Here is a 21,033-nt window from a genome sequence, read left to right as displayed (position 1 = left end):
AATGGCCTTGTCTTACTTCGCCAGTCTCATTTTCTCCTTTCCTCCCCCATTTCCTTCAGACACTTGTACCCTCAGACATGTGAAATTAATTTTGGATCGATCACTTTTGACACTGGTCTTCAAGTTTTATTATTTTCCTAACTCATTTCCTCATTTTTCCCTGAAGGTAAATCACTAAACAAAATACTCTATTGTGAACAGTAAAAATCATTTAGTTGGCATATTGCCAGTTTCTGCTCACAGTTGATATCAGGTGGCTTAGATGCATACATGAAGCAATACAGCGTTTTATGTGCAAATAGTGCATTTATTTCATGGTGGCATTCAACAGAGTCCAGTTTCCCCTCTACAGTTAGAACGGTGAGAAGCAGTGATAACAACATCTGTCTTTCTGTTTTATAGACGCTTTTCCTCCCCCAATAACAGTTCCATGAGGTAAATAAATATGGTGTCTTTCTACATTTTCATTTGACTAGCATTACTATCCTCACCATCCATCTCGTAGTTTTCGGTTTGTTTGTTTGTTTGTTTGTTTGTTTGTTTGTTTCGGAACGGAGTCTCACTCTGTTGCCAGGCTGGAGTGCTGTGGTGCGATCTTGGCCCACTGCAACCTCTGACTCCCTAGTTCAAGCAATTCTCCTGCCTCAGCCTCCTGAGTAGCTGGGATTACAGGCAGGCGCCACCACACCCAACTAATTTTTGTATTTTTAGTAGAGATGGGGATTCACCATGTTGGGCAGGATGGTCTTGATCTCCTGACCTCGTGATCTGCCCGCCTTGGCCTCCCAAAGTGCTGGGATTACAGGCGTGATTTTTTTTTTTTTTTTTTTTGGAGACAGAGTCTCACGCTGTTGCCCAGGCTGGAGTGTAGTGGTGTGATCTCGGCTCACTGCAACCTCCACCTCCCGGGTTCAAGCAATTCTCCTGCCTCAGTCCTAGCCTCCTGAGTAGCTAGGACTACAGGTGCATGCTGCCATGGCTGGCTAATTTTTTTGTATTTTAGTAGAGATGGGGTTTCTCCATGTTGCCCAGGCCGGTTCTGAATTCCTGAGCTCAGACAATATGCCTGCCTTGGCCTCCCAAAGTACTGGGGATTACAGGCATGAGCCATCGTGCCCTGCCACGGGTGTTTGTTTTTTTAGAGACAGAATCTCACTATGTTGCCCAGGCTGGACTCGAATTTCTGGGCTCAACAGACCCTCCCACCTCAGCCTCCCAAGTAGCTGGGTTATCCCATAGATTTTGATGGAAATAACTTCTTGCTTGGATCAGTACTCTCTGAAATATGCTTCCGTGCTCTCTCTCCACACTTTAATTGATGTGAACGTCAAATGAAAAGACATGTGGCTTAAGACAAGATCGTCTTTCAACACACTTTGGGAAAACTTCAGTTCTAATAATAGCAATCACATTGTGAATTTGCATAGCATTCTGTAATTTTAAAAGTACTTTCAGGAAAGAAAGACATTAGTTAGATCTGAAGATTCCAGTCTGTAGGGATGGCTTAACTTTTAACCCCCTTGCTGTTGGCTGATTAATTTCTCCTTGTTCTTTTGATATTGCACTAAAATAGCATATTCTTATGAAATATTAAGTAATTAATTTTCTCACATTGAAAGAAACTAACAGGGTAAATGTCATTTTGTGTTCATTTAAAAGGCTTTTTAAAAGACATATTCAAAATGCTTTAGGGGACCTTGAAACAACGGAATTTTCATATCAGATGTATTTAATTTAATAACTCAGGTTAAGGATGGACTGTTGACTTCCTAAGCTCTGTTTTGATTTTCTTTTTCAGTTCACTGCATATGCAAGCTATATCATATAATAGACTATTTTTTAAAATTTTTGAAAATACAGAAACATAAAATACAGTACAGAAAAAGAAAATACAGTAAAGAGAAATGTAAGAAACAGTTACGGCTTTACCAACCAGGATTGATACTTACAGCATTTTGTAATGAAAAAGATAATGTTGAGGCCCCCTTTGTCTCACACTTCCCAAGGCATGTCTGTAGAAGTGGAAGTGTAGAAGGGGCTCATCATTGTCCATCTGCTTTTCTGAAGTCTCAACGCCTGTTGTGATGAGAGTTAAAGTAGAGCAAACAACCAAACTCTGAGACAATGTCTCCTCCAGCAGATCGCCAGTATGCTAGCTGCCATTTTCTTAATCTTACCGTGCCTATCTGAAAAATGAATACTTCAATATAAGCAAATGGTATAACTAATCAATAATAATCACTATTAGGCACTTCATCAGCAAACATTTTATTCCCAAACTGGTACAAATGTCTTTAGCACTTTGGAGAGGTTTGCCACTACTAATGATTATGCAGACTGTTTTCTGGTATGATAAGAAAAATTCACATAATTCCTAATGATATAGTGCCAGTGAAGCCACATAGAGACTCTAAATATAATTTCCCCTCTAAGTAAGAAAACACTCAGCAAGTCCTATTTTTAAAAGGTAACCAGCTTATTTCTAAATTACTTTAAAGGGTGACTGTTTAAATGTTAACCTGGGTGCTAGCTCTCTCAGGGAAAGAAATAGGAAGATGAAACACAGGAACATTCCTAGAAATGAGTGTGTGACCTATGTGGTCCTTACAGTAAGTTATACTAATTCTAAATTTATGTTTATGTGTTGTGGCCCTATTAAGCTGATATAACTTTTCCATTAAGTGGGCAGGTAGATTTCCTGTAGTACCCCTGATTGCCTGAAGAGGTATATTGTTTTCTTGTGTTTCCATTACAACATAGAGACTAAGAGGGAATCCTCTGTGGTATTTTCACATAGGTTGTGAATCTTTTATCTGTAGGTTGTATTTGTATCTGAGAGATGAATATTAATAGCCTCTTGGCAGCAGAATGACTTTCTTAAAAAAGGGGTTTCCCTGTGTATGGGTGGATTAACCTTTCAAAATACATGTTTCTACTTAAACCACTTAGTTACTGTTTGATTCAAAGAGTCTTAAAGACAGGTCTCTGTATTAGACCTTGTAGTACGCTTACCTAGATCTGAGAGGGACTTTCAGGATAGAACATGGTGAGTAACATAATGTCTTGTGCCTTTACTTTCATTTCGCTTACTTACCAGAGTTGGTTGTAACTTAATTTCTTTCTTAAAATGCATAAAGTTATCCTATTAAAAAGACATATATAACTGATCAGGAGCTCAGTAATATTAACAATTAAGATAAGGTTTTATGTGTTCCTGGTGAGAAATAAGATAGAACTTGTTGTAAATGTAATAATGTATGCTGTTTCCTTCAAATTTTTTTATTTTAGAGCTTTTATCCGCCCCTTTGTGCACATCAGATAAAATAAGCTTTGGAAATGACACATTTAACTATGTGGATGTTACCCTATTTGCTTTATTACTTCTAAAAATCCTATAAATAATAACTAAATGTAAGTACTTATACGAATAATTATGCTTTCCCTCTTGGGATATTACAGGGTTGAACAATCTTGATTAAGCAATGAGCAGAGCCAGCATACATTTAGTGTGTTCCTCTGCAGGGGACATTTTTCACCGTGTTCTTCATGGTGCTATAGAATCACATCGATGGGGAGCATAAAACATTCTAAAAGAATGTATTTCTGAATGGAAAGTTACCGGACTGTTTTATTTAAACAGTCAAATTTCCCAAACGAGATTACAAAATAAACTTCCCTAGGAATAATTTAAGTGTGAACAGTTAAACTATCCTGCAAGGAAGGTTCGTTTTAAAAGCCAGCAGTAGACAAAGGTAGACTAGATGCTTACGGGCGCAGTGCTGGTAGCTCTTGAATCTGATAACATTTGCTTTCTGGCTTAACCACAAACTCCCTGCTGTGAAATGCTGAGAACTTTGTTCTTCTTAGGAATCTTGATCGATGCCCTGTGGCAGAGACTCCCAGAGTGTCCTTTCAAGTGGCACTGCATGCACAGACCTGTCCCCAGAGTGGAAGGCCTGAATCGGGCCTTAACCTAATGAGCAAAAAGCAATTATTTGTGGAATGGATCAACGTTAACAAACTATTTTCAGATATGATCTTCTCAACTTTTTTAGTCTATTTTTTATATCAGAATTTTAATGAATTTTTAAAATCTAGAAGAGAAAATTATGTCTTTTCATTTTCTCCTTTCCTTTTCACTCTGTCTCTCTTTCTTTGTGCCTCTGTCGCTATCTCTCTCTGTCTTTCCTATGTGTACCTCTGCCTCTGTCTCTTTTCCTGTCACTCTCTGTCTCTGTCTCCCTTTGTCTGTTTCTGTTTCTCTCTTTTTTGTCTTGATCTCTCACTGTGCCTCTGTTTTTCTGTCTCCCCTTCTGCTTTGTCCTACTGTCTCTCCAAATATATATTTAATTATCATTGGCTTCCAGTACAATTCTCTCAATGAAATTTGCAGCCATTATACAATTTCCCAATTTTAATGACATTAATGAGGCATGAATGAGGAAGAAATAATTATTTTTAAACATGGGAAATTGGCTGTTAAATACAATTCCTCCTGTTAAAGGAACCTAAAGCACATAGCTGGTAAAGAGATCTGTGGAACAGCGTAGAAGAGACAGGCAAAGTTCCCATTTATTTCATCAATCCAAGTCCCTGATTCCTCAAAAGTCTTGGGGGCCTCCTTGTCCAGGTCGGGGGCAAAGGTAGAGAAGGTGTGAGGAGGGGAAGACAAAGGTGCTTACTAAGTTTTTGGTCAACTAAATACTTCCTGCTGAGGATAAAACCTTAGACCTCACTTTAACTGTTAACTTTTAAAAATTACTCTTTAACACTTTATTCTTTAGCTCTTTTTCTAAACACTGCTTTCTTGTTAAGATCAGATAATGATGAATTATTAGAGGAACACCTATTAGTGATAGTTGTACTCCCATCTGTTTGGAGTTGTGACAGTTTGGATCTTTCAAGTATTTATTTCATGAAGGATAAAGACCTTAGAACAAAAAGAAACCTCACTTTTCACATGTACGTCCACAAGTCTTAAACAAAAAACTAAGAATAAAAAATGCCTTTCTCATGAAATTGCACAGAGCATGAGTAAAAAGTCAATTATATTTGAAAACACGGCCGAGATTAAATATCTCCATTGTTTTGAAACAAAGACATCATATGGGGGGAAGATATTCTAGTGGTTGCAAAGCACAATCCAAACAAATGAATCTCTTGATTAATCTAAGTATGTAAAAATCCTTGGATGACAGTCACAAGAGGCAGTTAGTACATAGTTAATAGATCATTGTGGTAAGTAATAAAAATTAATCATTCTCTGCCATTGCTAATCTAACATGTATGGATTCTGCAAGAAGAAAGGATATAGGATGTAATGTAGTATTAAGCAGTATAGTTAATAAAATACATTTGAAGGCAAATGATCCCTTTCTCAGTTTTCAATTACATCTTAAATTTCAAACATGGTGAAATGTTTCCTTTTGATGTGAATAAATATAGATATATAGATTACAGACAGATGACTCTCAGACACAGTGTATGCAAACACACTATGTTCAGTATGCTGTTCAGTATGTTGTCATTTTTTTTCAATATTAGAGAATATGTTGTCATTTTCCCCCAAACTCTTTACTTAGAAAGGTGTTCAAAAATCTTCTAGGAAGATAGTTCACGTTTTTTAAATTACGAAAGGCAAAACAATTATAGATATTAAAATAAGAGAAAAATCGTTCAGCTTAACTTTAAGCTATAAAAATCAAACTTTATTTATAATGAAAAGAAATACCTAAAATCATTTAATAGAAAAAAATGAGTAGAAAGATGATCAACTTTAAAGAGTTTAATGTAGACAAATTAAAACCTGCCTAAATATGGGTGAAAACAAAAAGATGAATTTCTAACTAGAGAGTGTTCTGTCACTTGTTTAAAAGCAAGAAAAATATCAAAAAACATAACCATGAACATGAACATTAAGATATAATTAGTCTGAGACGATCTTGAGCTTTACAGGTAAAAGCCGAAGTGTGGATTCTGTATTGGAAGTCCAGTGCTCAGGGATCAAGTCTCATCTCAACTTTTCTTTTTCTTTTTTTCTTTTTTTTTGAGACAGAGTCTTGCTCTGTTGCCCAGGCTAAAGTGCAGTAGCATGATCTCTGCTCACTGCAACCTCTGCCTCCTGGGTTCAGGTGATTCTCCTGTCTCAGCCTCCCAAGCTGGGATTACAGGTGCCCACCACCACACTCGCTAATTTTTGTACTTTTAGTAGAGACGGGGTTTTGCCACATTGGCCAGGCTGACCTCAAACTCCTGACCTCAGGTGATCCTCCCGCCTTGGCCTCCCAAAGTGCTGGCATCTCAACTTTTCATTATCAACGGAGAGTACTAATTAAAATCACAGAGCTGAGATCATTCATTATTATTCATTATTATAATTGAGCAGTCTTCCATTTATTTTCATTTGAGGAATTGAGACAGCATAGTTCTTTGTACTGATGTTTGTTAATCTGGGGATAATCACTGTGTAGCCTCCGGTGGTTAGATTTAGCACAACTGATTGATTTTAATAGTAATAATATATTTTTTTTGAAAGAACAGTCTCTGATATGGCTTCTATTGCTGAAAATTTGATGGAAATCAGAATTCATTATACTCTTTCCTCTTAGTTGCTAATGATCTGTTGACAGGAGTAGAAAAACTAGTATTACAATTATGCATATACCTACTGTGCTAATGGATAGGAAAGCTAAGAAAGGTGTTCAAGGACACAGCTCTGGCTTCTGCTCTTTATGCTCTGAATCTCATAAAGCTATGATGAAATGCAAGTGTGATAATGAGGCATTTTACCTTTTCTAGTTTCTGTGGAGCCTTGTAAGGTCTAAATAAATGTGGTGGAATTTAAATCTTGTTTGATATTCAAAACTCACTGGAAAGCAAGTAGCAAAAGTGATTTTCTTATAGGACCTGAATATTATTGTGTTATTATTTAAAACCATCTTTCAGCTACTTTACCATGGAAATAATGAGAATGAATCCAGCATTAAAGTTTGAATTGTTTTTGTACAAGACCAGGTTTAAGTTTGGTCATTGCTTGCTAAGCTGCATTCAAAATTAATGTATAGCTATAAAACAAAATTTATTACTTCAGAACAAAATCCTGGTGTGCAAAGATTTCTGATAAATTGGCTCAGGCTATTCTTTACTTCCCTTTCAAGCGGGTGAGCATCTGCCTGGAGGAACTGGTACAGTTAGCAGGAGGCTAAGGATGGGCCGAGGCTGGCACACCTGTAATGGAACTGATCCATTACTGGATCAGTTACTAGTTTCACCTGAAGCATATTCTCATAAAAACACACACACACGGCTGGGCGCGGTAGCTCACGCCTGTAATCCTAGCACTTTGGGAGGCCGAGGTGGGCGGATCACGAGGTCAGGAGATTGAGACCATCCTGGCTAACACGATGAAACCCCGTCTCTACTAAAAATACAAAAAATTAGTCGGGTGTGGTGGTGGGCGCCTGTAGTCCCAGCTACTCGGGAGGCTGAGGCAGGAGAATAGCGTGAACCTGGGAGGTGGAGCTTGCAGTGAGCCGAGATTGAGCCACTGCACTCCAGCCTGGGTGACAGAGCAAGACTCTGTCTCAAAAAAAAAAAAAAAAAAAAAAAAAAACCCACAAAAAAAACACCCTCAGCTCCACATTTTCATGATTTTCAGCAGAACAACCAACTATTAATAACTAATAACATATATAATAACATTTATGTCCCATAAAAATCACTTTATCTATAGGCTTTCCAGTGAGTTTTGAAGATTAAACAAAATTTAAATTCTCTCACATTTATTTGGAGCTTACTATCTGCCATGCAACACTAGAAAAGTCATCTTATAGTGCAACTGAGGTGGAAGTTGCTTGCAAATGCAGTATCTTGTTTAATCATTATGGACTTTTCTTTGAAGAAGGGAAGTATTATCCTTACTTTGTAGGTGAGGACAGTGGGGCTTAGAGTATTTAAATAATATACCCAAAGACATACAGGTTGTTAAACGTGAGAGACAGATTGGAATACACATCTTTTGACTCTAAACCCAATCATCCTTCCAATACACGTTTGAAAAAGCGAATTTGTAATTTGGGGTGCTTTGATGAAATTTATCAGTAGAAATCCACAATGCAGGAATATTCCCAAATAGAGTTGAATAAAGACTCAGAACAAGGATATGCTCATTTTTATGCCGAATGAAGGAACATTCTATGGAAAACTAGATCCTCTTCGCAGGGTAAAAAATTCACTAATATTTCACTAAGCCTCTAAGATGCATCAAGAGCAATATAGCAACATTACAAAAATCCTAGGATGACCAGTTTTCATAACAGTTAAGTATTAGGAGCACTCTTAGCTACTATAATGTACAGTCTGTTCTCATGTCAGAGCCGGTGATGGACATTCAGGGACAAGCAAATGTAGTGATAGCCCTGGTGACACACAGAATCTTAGTCTCCTGACTCCTGGTTCAGGAACTTTTTTAGTTTCAGTCCTCAAATGTCAGTTTCGCGTACAGAAGAAATGCAGGTGTTCTGATGTGATTGAGCTGTAGAGAATCTGTGGTGGTAAAAAACTTTATTGCTATAAAACAAAAAGACTTCTTAGAAGGAAATAGATGATGAAAGTCCCCTGATTTGACACCTTTCTCAGAAATATGAAAAGGAAAAAAAAATAGTTACAGCTCTTTTGGGTAGTTCTTTCTTTTGGTTTAGCCAAACGATGTGTAGCCAAAAATCTCTTTCTTGTTCTCAATTTCCCTTGAGCCATTACTGTAAATGAGAGTGGTGTGTAATTTTCCTCTCCTCCAGTTTCTTCCACACTGTAATCAAAGGTCCTTAAGTACCTGTTGGGTATAGGAATCTTATTTGCTAGAGGAAATAAATGAATTAAAATGTGTAACATATCCTTTTTATGAATATCATTATCATATTCTTAAAAACACTGAGCATTTGCCTCATTTTGCATAGAAATTATCTGAAATCTTTTATTGCTGTTTCAGCTTTGTGCTTGTAAATTCAGGTTAGTTTTCTAGTCACGTGATCTGCTTTACTGTCCCTGTTTCTAGGCTAAGTGAATTCCTGTTTCTTTTTTAATATTTATGGAGATAAAATGACTCATAGGGAGCTTTAAGGATAAAGCGTCTTGAACATACAAACTGGCTATTTTGTATATTAAGAGTGATTTAGACTGAATATTAAAGATATTATTAGAAAAACATAACCAAGATTTTATACTAAAAATGTTATAGTTCTTTACATTTCTTTCTTACCAATAATAGCAAGGATCTCAAAATGTTGTCCATTATCATCCACGTATTGGCAACAAATATCTCAAGCTTTGGAAATTACAAAAAGCCATGAGAATTGCTAACAGTAAACCAAAAATTTTTAAAGAGCATTGTGTTTTATTTGTTCACATTGATTTTTTTAAACAGAATTTTAATACCTTTGGGGAGGATATTTCTTCACTTACTCACCACAGCCCCTACCACCACTTGTCACCAATTTATGTCAGCTTCCTGACTCTGCAGGCATTTTCCCACTCTTGACTGAACCTATTGCTCTTTTTCATCCCCTACTCAGCCAAATCACAGCAGGAACGAATCCTGCTGTCCATTAGTTCAGTAAAACACACAGACTGGCACTTAAGGCACGCTGAATGCTCACAGCTAAGGACATTCACCTATTTCTGACTCTAAAAGTTAAGTGGTACATTTACCTAGGATCATCTTTGTTTATTCCCCCACACTATTTATGACAATTTTACTGTTTTGCCATTACATATTTAAATAAAATGCATATAAGCCGATGATACATGAGTACCAAAAGGTTAAAAAAAAAAATTGTTTCAATACAAGCTAGTTTTAGCATCTTGGAAACATCTAGTAAAGGTTAAGTTACCAAATTTGAATTGGATGTTGGTGAGGGCAAATACAAAAAAAAAGTAGTTAATTATCATAAAAACCTAAAAGCATTCTGTTGAGATTGCTTTGTGTCTTAAAATTTTTGCTCCCTTGTAAAGAAACCAAAACTAGAATTCACCGAGGATTTATTGTGGGCCAGAAGAGACATGTGGACAACCATTAATAGATCTCTCCTTAGAAAACAGAGCTTAGCAATGATGTTCACCTATATATTTTCAGTGACATTAAATTAATATGGTATTAATGTACTATTCTTCATGAGTCCCAGCTTTGATCAATATTTTGATGAACCGACTGCCTACCTGTAGGTCTCTTATGTGATCAATAAGAAAGCTTTTCATGTATTCTTAAATGGTATAATGTCATTTCTAAAAAATTAATATAAGTGCTTTTATATCTGTAAGCGTGTGAATGTACATATATGTATGGTTTTCAGCCTATTACTTTTAGAATCTTTATTATTTATTATATATGGATACAAGGATAGTAATTTTCATGATGGTTTAGTACCTGATGAAGACATTTTATCCTAAATGTATTGAACCTGGTTAACATTTAACGTTAATTTAGTAAAGATAGTGAAATGAAACAGTTTCCGGGAGGGTATTATGAGCTGTAAATTGTATGACCCAGAAAGAAACACATTTTATATAAATAAATATGCCTTGTCAGCTTCTAGTCCTTTCTACCTTAAGTGAAGTTTTCATTCTTTTGATTGTATATAAATTACATTTGGACACCTCTCAATGTATAACATAGACTTGACCAACATAAATGTAAACAATAGTATAAGAATTCATTGGTAATGTTTTATATAACATTTTCAAGGTCTGTAAAACCTATTTGAGCAAACTTTGACTATAACTGGTAATACTAACACCCTGCCCTTGAATCTGACTTTAGAAATCCAAGTATATTAAAAGGTGTCACCAGAAATGTCAAAAAGCTCATAAAACTTGGTTTACTTCCAAAAGTAAGTTTATCCTTCAAAGTTGGGTTATTTTGGAACTAGGGATTGTGTAAACTTCTGCTTAAACAATCAAATAGCTTATGATCTTCACCGATGTGCTGAAATGAATCCAAGAATAGAGGACATCTTTTGGCTAAGTTAAACAGAAAGCAACAGCTGCTTCTTTAGCAGTATAGGAATTCCTAAAAAAAGGGGAAAAGGAGGAGGAGGGAGGAAAAAGGAGAAGTAATCAAATGATGGAAACAAAAACATGTGTTTGCTTTTAGCTTCAGAGGATGATCAGCCAGTTGAGTACTCTTACTTCTCTGGGTTTTTTGTTTGTTTGTTTGTTTGTTTTTTTGAGACGGAGTTTCATTCTTGTTGCCCAGGCTGGAGAGCAATGGTGTGACCTCGGCTCACTGCAACCTCTGCCTCCCTGGTTCAAGTGATTCTCCTGCCTCAGCCTCCTGAGTAGCTGGGATTACAGGTGCATACCACCACACCCAGCTAATTTTTGTCTTTTTAGTAGAGACAGATTTTCTCCATTTTGGTCAGGCTGGTCTCGAACTCCTGACCTCAGGTGATCCACCTCCCTAGGCCTCCCAAAGTTCTGGGATTACAGGTATGAGCCAGCATGCCTGGCCACTTCTATGGTTTTTAATTGTAAATCTTTTTGTTCCCAGAAATTGTATGTAGCTGTATCTAGGGAAAGTAGTGCACACCTGTAGTCCCAGCTACTCAAGAGGCTGAGGGAGGAGAATTGCTTGAGCGCAGGAGTCCCAGCTACTCATGAACCTGAGGGAGGAGAATTGCTTGAGCCCAGGAGTTCAGAACTATAGTGAACTATATAATGGTGCCTGCGAACAGCCACTGAACTCTAGCTTGGGCAATATAGTGAGACATCGTCTCAAAAGAAAGACAGAGAGAGGGAGAGGGATAAGAAGAGGGACAGGGAGAAGGAAGAAGGAAGGGAGGGAGGAAGAAGGAAGGGAGGGAGGAAGAAAGGAAGGAAGGAAAGAAGGAAGAAAGGAAGAAGGAGGGAAAAAAAACTATTGGAAATTATAATTATGCCTGGGATATTGACTTTTCTGATTCTCACTGGTTAATATTTTTACTTCCTGGATAGAATAATAACAAATGAAAAATTCTAGCCTAGGAAAAGGCAATTTAGGAAGGAAATACAATGTTCAGTAAACTAATTAATGTCTTTGAGACAATTTCCATCTTGTCTGTTTCCAGTGCCTCCAAGATATTATTTGTAAATCTTAAACTGTACAATATTAAGTCTGGAGATTTCCCTTTGCACAGGCCATTTTTGGGGTGTTTACTACCAGAGTTCAAATAATACAATGCCATTACCTAAGAAATATAGTTTTATGGGGTTGTATCTGTAATGTAAAAATTTTGTGGGTTAGTTTTAAAATATATTAGTATTAAAATATATCAGCACCTAATTTTATTTTATTTCAAACTTAACATTTCATTTGTATAATTTTCAATTATGGAACAACAATAGAAGATCATGACTAGGAGTCAGATGATTTGGTATCTAATCCGAGATCAGTCATTAATTAGCCAAGTCATTTGTTTTCTCTGGACTTGTGTTTCCTCTACTGTAAAATGATGGCATTATAATTCTTAGCGTGTTCTCCACGGTGTCAGATTCTATGATTCCCTGATACTCCAGGACTCCATGTGTAATTTCGCATATGCTTGGAAATTAGCATTTTAAAGGTAATTTTTGAAATAGTGAAAGAATATAAGACATTTTAAAAACCTTACTACAAATTTGTTTATTAATTAAATATTTGAGACTTCATGTTTCAGAAATGGGCACTTATTGTAGTCACTCTATCAGATGGTTACCACTTGGTTTCCTCTTCAACATATTTGCAGCATTGTGTAATATCTCCAGCGTGCCATATAAACAAGATGGGCAGTTTTGCAATTTTGCATATTTAAAAGATAGCTGTACTAGTTGGTGGTCCAATTCCTTCAACAGTCCAGAAAGGCATTTGCTTTCATCTAGTAACTGGCTACCATGGTGGTAACAGACGATTTTTAAACAGCTGTCACAAGCTGAAAACAACACAAAAAATAAAAAGCCACCCTCCCACACTATGTACAGCCAGCTTGCCAATAGCTGAAATGAATCTTTCCTGGAGCATTTTAATAAACTTTTTTTTTTGGTTGTTGTTACAATTAAACAGAAACACATGAAACTCAGACAAACTGGCTTCATGTTTCCCATGGGCCTAACTCCTAGATTTTCTGATGGGGTCACAACAATTGGTGGTTTCCAGATGAATTTAAAATGTGTTAATTGCCTGCAGGAATTGGCTTTTAAAGCATACACAAATCTTCAGATTCTTCAATCTCAAGATTCTACTGTAAGTCCCATGACGTACTATGTAGCCTGTATAATGTTTGTCCACAGTTTGGTGCTTAAGTTGCACCAAACTTAAGTGAAACTTAATAATAAATTTAAAAAATGAGAAACAAATTCTGTTGCAAGTGCAGTTTTTTTTTTCTTTTTTTCATTGTCCCATTACCACTTCCCTGTTACCTTGAAAATCATAGAAATAATCAATAACTCCTATTGGAGAAAAAGCTGGCATGAGTGGTCTTACTAGAAGAAAGCTGCTGGCGTCCTGAGGTCAGTAGGCACTCCTGGAGAACTCATTCTTAGACTGGGGTTAATTAAACTACAAACATGTCAGTCTGACAACTTTAACCGTTCATGCTGTATGTATTAGAATGTCTAGCTTTCTTTTACTTGCTCCTGGACAATTTCTCCCTGTCATGAGATTCTTCCTTAACTCACTGAGCCTGTGTTTACACCCAGTGTTTTACCTTTCATTGAAAGTAGGCAGAAGGCAGGCTTGTGGTCTGTCTTCTCACGTCTGGCAGGGCTGAAAACAAGACATGAGAATAAAAACATGGCTTTTGATGAAAAATGCATTTAACGGGTGGTTTTCTCCTTTGGTGACTGACATAGTTAATTTCCCTTGAGGTACATCTGAGCCTCATGTCCTTCATATTTTTTTCTTTTAGATTCCATGTGGATGGCTCATGAACAAAAATGAGAAACATGATGATAAACTGGTAATGTTCACCAATCAATCTGAAGATTCTGAAAGGTAATAACAGTTTATTTGGAGATTATATGCTTCTAATACTAATATTCTAATTAGAGCACTTCTGCTTTGTGGCAATGATAGTGTATTAAGAGTAGAAGAGAAGCTGTCTGAATGGAGCTATACAGAATAGAAAAGGAAAAGAGGATGGGTAACAGTACAGCCTATCTATCTGAACATATTTTCTTTTATTGCTATCCAGAGGGCAAAAGTCATGGTAGGTTATGAAGATTATTTGATTTTTAGAGTATTTGTAAATTTCCATTGACAAGCCTTGGTGGATGGTTTCTCTGTAATTGCACAAATTTTTCTCCTAGGAAACAACTGTATTCCACCAGTAAGGTGAAGGAGTAGCTGTATATTTTCTCCTGATTTGCTTAATCCTTAGCTCACCTGAAGGAGGGTGAGAAGTTTACTAAGTTCCTTATGAAAAAAAAATTCCTTACTTAGGCACTTTCCACATTCTATCAATCTTTCAATGTTTTTTTAAAGTCTCATTCTATTCGTTGGTTCATAGTTATTTCTCTCTTTTTTAATGTGGCGCCTTTTACGTGCAAGATATTGTGCTTGCTCCTTGCAGAAGAGGAATCAGATTCAGACCCTATCCTCAAGCTGCTTGAAGTTTAGAAGTGAAAAGCCATGCAGATGCCTAAGCATCATATATGGTAGGATGTTCTGCCTCATGAAAGAGGCACAGATAAACTGTTCCTCGAAATCTGAGGAAAGTGAGATTTCCAGAGACTGGGATAGAAATACACAAAGAAATCTAATTTCTGGCAAAGAGAAACTGGGGAGAAAGACGGAAAAACAGAAGGAAAGGCTATTCCAAGCTGAAGGCAGAATGTGTACAAAGACGTGGTGGTAGGAAAGTCGTGTATTTGTGTCTGGATCAACTAACTGTTTTGGCTTCTGCAGGTGGTGTGTAGTAAAAAGAAGGAAACTCAGTTGATACTCTCTCTTGAGTGAGAGTAAATAGCTGAGAATTTATTCTACAGGCCAATATTTCTGTTTATAAAGACAAAACTCCTATTTTGTGATACCTTTTAAAGGAAAGATAATTTCAAGAAATAATCAAGTTCTTAAGTCGATGTTTCTTAAACTAGGGTTCTGAGATCCTGTGCATCTGGAGTCATATTCTCAGATTCTCTATGAGAACCTTTTCATTAAAAGAGGCGCGTCTGTACTTTCAGTGTGAAAATCATGACTGGACAACTGGTATCATTAAAAGTTTTGAGCCAAGGATTTCCAATAGGCCTACTCTAACAATAGTGTTTAAAATTAATTGGAAAGGGAAAAGATCTGAAGTTCAAATAAATATAGAAATATTGATTTCTCCCATTCACCTCAATCAATTACATTCAGTATCTTTAACAAGAATTTTAGCCTTCAATTGTATGTAATTTAGCATTTTCCTGTGCACTATATTATTCTAGAACTGTGCTGGGTCTAAAATAAGCATTGACCTATTTTATATACGTTTTAATAAAATATTAGTAAAATTGAAATTTACATCACAGGAGTCATTTGAGGATGAAGTTATTATACTGACAACCTCTAAGATACTGTAGGCATTACAGAAGCAAAAAATATATGATGTGATGTTGAACAACTTCTAGGAAAGATGATACCCATCCTCCTTCGGTAGCAGAAGCATACGCTTGGCAAAATTTCACCGTGTAGACAAGAAAGAAAGGAAGGAAAGGAAAAAGAAAGGAAGGGAGAAACCTATTATTTCTAAGAGATAGGGGCTATCCTCACCCGGCCGCCTCTCCACATTCACAAGCCATTTCCTTCCACATGGAGAATTCTGAGGACTTTGTGTGAGCTCCTGAGTCCCATTCTCTTGCCTCCTTTCCACAGCCAGCAATGCATTTGACTGTTTAGTTCTATTTACCAATGATGAAAATTATGCAGAATTTAGTAGTTAACATTTTTTCTACAGTGGCTAAAAATTTGTATTTCTGAAAGAAATAGATAGGGTTAGGTTCTTTGATAGTAATCTAAAATGTTCAGAAGATGGTTTTCAAGTTGCCTTCTAGGGTGTATATGCCGGACGTGCAGAAAGAAGGATGAGGGATGAGGCAGTGAGGCAGGGGCCGCAGTCCATGTCTTTGTCTGAGGGAAGTGGGAAAGAAGAATAAAGAAGAGAGGCGAGAGCGAACAGGGCAGGAAGAGAATAGTGAGCGCCTGAGTCATCTTTCCCTCCATCACTCCTGAACTGACTCCTTTCTCATTGAAGTGCTTTAGGTCCTACGTATTGATGTTATGGTTGCCACACCAGGTTTCCTTTCAAAGGAAAATAAAGGAGCGGAAGAATTTTGATTGTCAGTGTGGGGGATTATCAAAGTAAACATGGTGTTTTATAGTTTTTATATTTCCCTTTAACACAGTTTTGAAGCATATTGTTATTATAAAAGTGGTCCCACTCAACATGTATGATCCTGGGGTCATCCTTTTTTTGAAGTACTCTTGTAATACCAGTTCCTCATTGTAATTTTTCTAAAGCAGATGCTTTCCTGTCATAATATTGTAAGAAGAATGTCTTTTTTTTTTTTTTTTTTTTGAGACGGAGTCTCGCTCTGTCGCCCAGGCTGGAGTGCAGTGGCACGATCGACTCACTGCAAGCTCCGCCTCCCAGGTTCATGCCATTCTCCTGCCTCAGCCTCTCCGAGTAGCTGGGACTACAGGCGCCCACCACCACGCCCGGCTAATTTTTTGTATTTTTAGTAGAGACGGGGTTTCACCGTGTTAGCCAGGATGGTCTCGATCTCCTGACCTCGTGATCCACTCGCCTCGGCCTCCCAAAGTGCTGGGATTACAGGCGTGAGCCACCGCGCCCTGCCAAAGAATGTCTTTTTTAAAACAAATGGATTATGCATTCAGAAAATTGTAATTATAACCTCGCAAGAAAAACGACTACGATTCATTTTAGCCTGAAGTAGAGCTCATCTCAGAAGAATGAGATGACTTTATGTTCTCATGAAGTGACCCTTTTACCTGGCATTAAACTCATTCACAACAGCAGTCATTCAACCTAATATTAAACAGGATCGAATGCCATGAGTTTTTCATGACTTCTGGTAACGATATAGTGGATTTCAGATGCACTTAAGGAACTCTGTGTCTTTCTTCGTATTCAAATCATTCAAATGTCTTTATGTAAAACATTGGTGGACATTAAGAAAATTAAACACTACTTTTGTCTTTTTTTCTCCATGTGAGTAGCATACTGTCTTCCAGATGCAACATTGAGCAGCCAAACAGCTGCTGGCTATTAAAAGTCCCTTAAAGCTCTATTATTTTTTTTCTCATAAAAGGAAGAGAAGTGTAGGAATGTTTATGGGGTGACAGACAGATGTTTTAGTTGTACTGTTTATGTGGTAAGCGAAAACTAAAATGATCTCTTTTATGATATCATCGGCATTTTTACAATTCTTTAGGCCTCTTTATTTTTAACCCCCTTCTTACCTGACTCTAAATTAAACTATTCTGGAAAGGCAGAAGAAAGAACCATTTATACAGTTGCTGTAAGTTAAGGATATCTCACACCTTTTCATAAAGACAGACATCCCTGAAAATGTATCTTCCATCCATTCATATTGTTTTGGCAGGTAGAAGAGAACCTTATAGTTTGAAGAGCTAAATAAGAGTATTTTTCTTTTCACTAAACAAGCAGCAGCACTGATGAATAAGTATTTTTAATGACAAGCAAAACATCATAGACCAATCATAATTTTTTTCATAAATTTTACTAATTTATTTATTTGCAATTCAAATTTGTTAGTTTTTCAGAAATTACATGTCTTCAAACTAATAAACATCAAAGTCACATTGGGTTTCTGGACAATAGACTAAGTTTCTTCTCTTTCCACACTAAGAAAGCAGTCTCTCAACCTTATTTATTTATATGTAATATAGTAGATGAAATTAAGTTTTATTGGATGGATAAATTCACAGAGATTTGTGACAAGGAGCTTTGGGACAACTTGTGCTTTGAACCAGGCTCTGTAAAGCACATTTCAGAAAAGAAAGCCTCTTCCATGCAAACAACGCCCATGGGATAAACACAGATTTCCATATTCTGAGGACTACCTTATCCAGAAGGTCCAAGAAGATATTTAGAGTACACCTTTTGTTCTGTCTGCCTTTAATACTTTATGCTTGCATAAACTCTTTGATTCAAGGTAGAAATCACTTGTAAGGCTATTACTGTATGCTAGAAAGTGTTTGGGAGATGTTGTTGGAAAGAATACCAAATTAGAATTTTCCCAAGAATCGACTTAGCATTTTTCTGGGACGTACTGGTACTAGCATAAAATTTGTGTGTCTAGAGACTGGAAATCACTCAGCTTTTACCTCCGTGGAAATGTCTTTGATAAAAGCTGTGGTGGCACAGAGCTTGCTTGGAGGTCTGTACGAGGCCCCAGGCAGGCCACAACCTGCAGCCAGCTGAATGAATTTTAAGTCTGTACATTCTGTGTGTGGCAACTCTAAGGAGTTGCTCTCTTTTTGCAGAAGGCTTCAGAGTTTATGCTGAAAACATCTCCTCCGAGTTGATAATTCAATATACAGACCCTCCATGGCAGTACATTCCATTTCTGTGGCTTAAATTTGAAGCAGTTTCAAAGCCAGTTAATATAATAGAAGGTATTGCATTAGCAAAATTCTAGTTTTCAGGGCAATTTGGAAATACCAAATTCACAACTCTCTCTGCTACTCTGACAGGAATTTGTGTAAATGCACTAAGTGAAGAAATAATGGGGGAAATGAAGAGACTAGAGTTTGGAAAATTCAATTTGGCTTTGGTTTGAATCTTTTTGTTTTTATTCCTTCACATAAATTGAAAATTTAAATGTAATACCCTCAGTGAGTTGGGTTTTCATCTCTCGTAGGCTTCGACTTGGGATACTACTTATGTCCCTGCTCAAATATGAGTTTAGAGAGTGGGCAGGTTATATTGAGGATTTGTTTCAAATACCTTTTTATTCCTCTTTTTAGTATTTTATATCATTTGCTAGTATTTATATTGACGTAAGACTCTAGCTGTCACTTCATATTCTAAATATTCTGCTCGGTTAGTTAAATCGGATCATAATTATTTAAATCACACATCACCCCTCTTTCCAAGCCAACTGAACTAGAGAATCATTTTTCAGTTTCACATCTAGGTAATATTTCTATGCCAGGGGCATTTCTGCTTTCCAAGCCCAGTTGTTTTCATTGTTCTAACCATGTAAGTTCCTTTATTTTCTTTATATTACCAGATCAGGGTTTTCAATTATGCCAGAAAATACCAGCATACTAAAATGCAAAATAATATTTATTTTAAGATCCAAACCATTTGATGATTTCTCTTTTTTGTTTTCATTTTTTGCTGTGCTACATCATACTTTGTTTTAGAACACAACAGTGGGACTGAATTGTGTCCCCCTAAATTCATATGTTGAACTCCTAAACCCCAATGTGACTGCATTTGGAGATAATTAAGGTTAAGTGAAGTCATAAGGGTGGGGCTCTGGTACAATAGGATTAGTGCCCTTATAAAAAGAGACACCAGAGAGCTTGCTGTCTCTTTCCACACGTGCACAAAGAAGAGATCATTTGAGCACACTGCAAGCCTTGAAAAGAGGCCTTAGAATGAAACCTACCTGCTGGCACCTTGCTCACAAACTTCCCAGCCTTCAGAACTGTGAGAAATAAATACCCACTGTTTACACCCAATCTATGCTGTTTCCTTATGGCAGCTCAAGAAGACTAAGACACCTATTTACGCTACAGGTACCTAATAAGGATTTTATTTGCTTTTCTTGTTGATCTATAGTGATTTCAGAGGCTGTGTGAAGGAGTTTGGCTTAAGCAGCTATTAATATCTAATAGGCATCTAGAAGTCCAGGCAATATATTAGAAGATATTTCCTTAGGGGACCACCAATACTTCTGTTATTCAAGATCTCATTACTAAACCTGATTCAACTTCAGGCTATTAAAAAATATTCCAGAGAACAAGGACTTATTTTATCTCTATGTAATAGTAATTTTTCCTTTCTTTATTATAAATTATGATTCATTAAAGGATGGTGAAATACCTTTTCATCCATGGGCTCGGGGTACCTCATACCTACCCTTTTGAGCAAAGCTGATAGCAAAAGTTCTTATTTATTTAGAAGTGAAGAGCATCCACTATCTCAATGACACCATTTAAAATCAGTATTGTGGTTAAGAGTGTGGTTTCTTGAGTCAGACTGCCTGAGTTCAAATCACACTTCTTAGGTAAGTCATTTACTCTAAATTTTTAAAAATACTTCAAATTTTAATAATTTTCTCTTTTCTTAGAAGCACTCATGTAAAATTCAGCAAAACTCTATACATTACCAAAAAAATGTGCCACCAACTAGTTTTTTACAGTAAGAAATATACTATAAGAAGTACCTAGAATAGTTCTTGGCCTGTAGTAAACTTCAATAAATATTTGTTGAGTGAGTGAATAAAAGTTGCATAACTAAAATGATCAATAAAACATCAATAAGATAATATAATTGATATTTATCTCTTCCTATTTGGAATAAAAAAATAGAAGATCTTGAATCTTCTGTATTTGTTTAATGGAGCTTCAGAGATACAAGTACGTGTGATATTTGCCATAACTTTATTGGTCTGAATTTACAAGGCTAATCTGGAGCCTAATTATTTCCTCTGGGCTCACTATTCCTTCTAGGAATAATGCTGCTTGCTTGAGTTCATTTAAGCATCCATTATACCCAGTGTGACATTTTTTTCACGACCGCAAATGCGTAGTTTTTTTCCCACAACTCTCCGTGCCAACTACGTGTCCAATAATTCAATTCGGTTTTGACACTACCAGAAGTTAGTACAGACCCCACATGTTAAGGCCTCAGTCCCACAAGACTGCCTGCACTTCAGAGGCCAGTTACAAGTCCAGTCACCACCCATACTTCTGACCAACATGCTACAAATTCAGAGGTTACCACAACCCCGTCCTCAGGTTTGGTAATTCATGAGAAGGACTCACAGAACTCA

The 21,033-nt window shown here is 36.8% G+C and overlaps 1 protein-coding gene across 2 annotated transcripts in view; it reads left to right on the top strand.

The window, feature by feature from the left end:
- The first annotated feature begins 3,024 nt into the window (after nt 1-3,024).
- Nucleotides 3,025-21,033, top strand: part of TNIP3 (TNFAIP3 interacting protein 3) — a 96,471-nt gene continuing 78,462 nt past the window's right edge. For both annotated transcript variants that reach the window (XM_032171845.2, XM_058435817.1), the window contains exons 1-2: nt 3,025-3,046; nt 13,914-13,999. In XM_032171845.2, the coding sequence (XP_032027736.1) occupies nt 3,044-3,046; nt 13,914-13,999 (89 nt within the window). In that variant the 5' untranslated portion in view covers nt 3,025-3,043. The remainder of the gene's footprint in view (nt 3,047-13,913; nt 14,000-21,033) is intronic.

This window comes from Hylobates moloch, unplaced genomic scaffold (genome assembly GCF_009828535.3).
Source record: "Hylobates moloch isolate HMO894 unplaced genomic scaffold, HMol_V3 SCAFFOLD_3, whole genome shotgun sequence".
Taxonomy (NCBI): domain Eukaryota; kingdom Metazoa; phylum Chordata; class Mammalia; order Primates; family Hylobatidae; genus Hylobates; species Hylobates moloch.
This window is presented reverse-complemented; position numbering and strand designations above follow the sequence as displayed.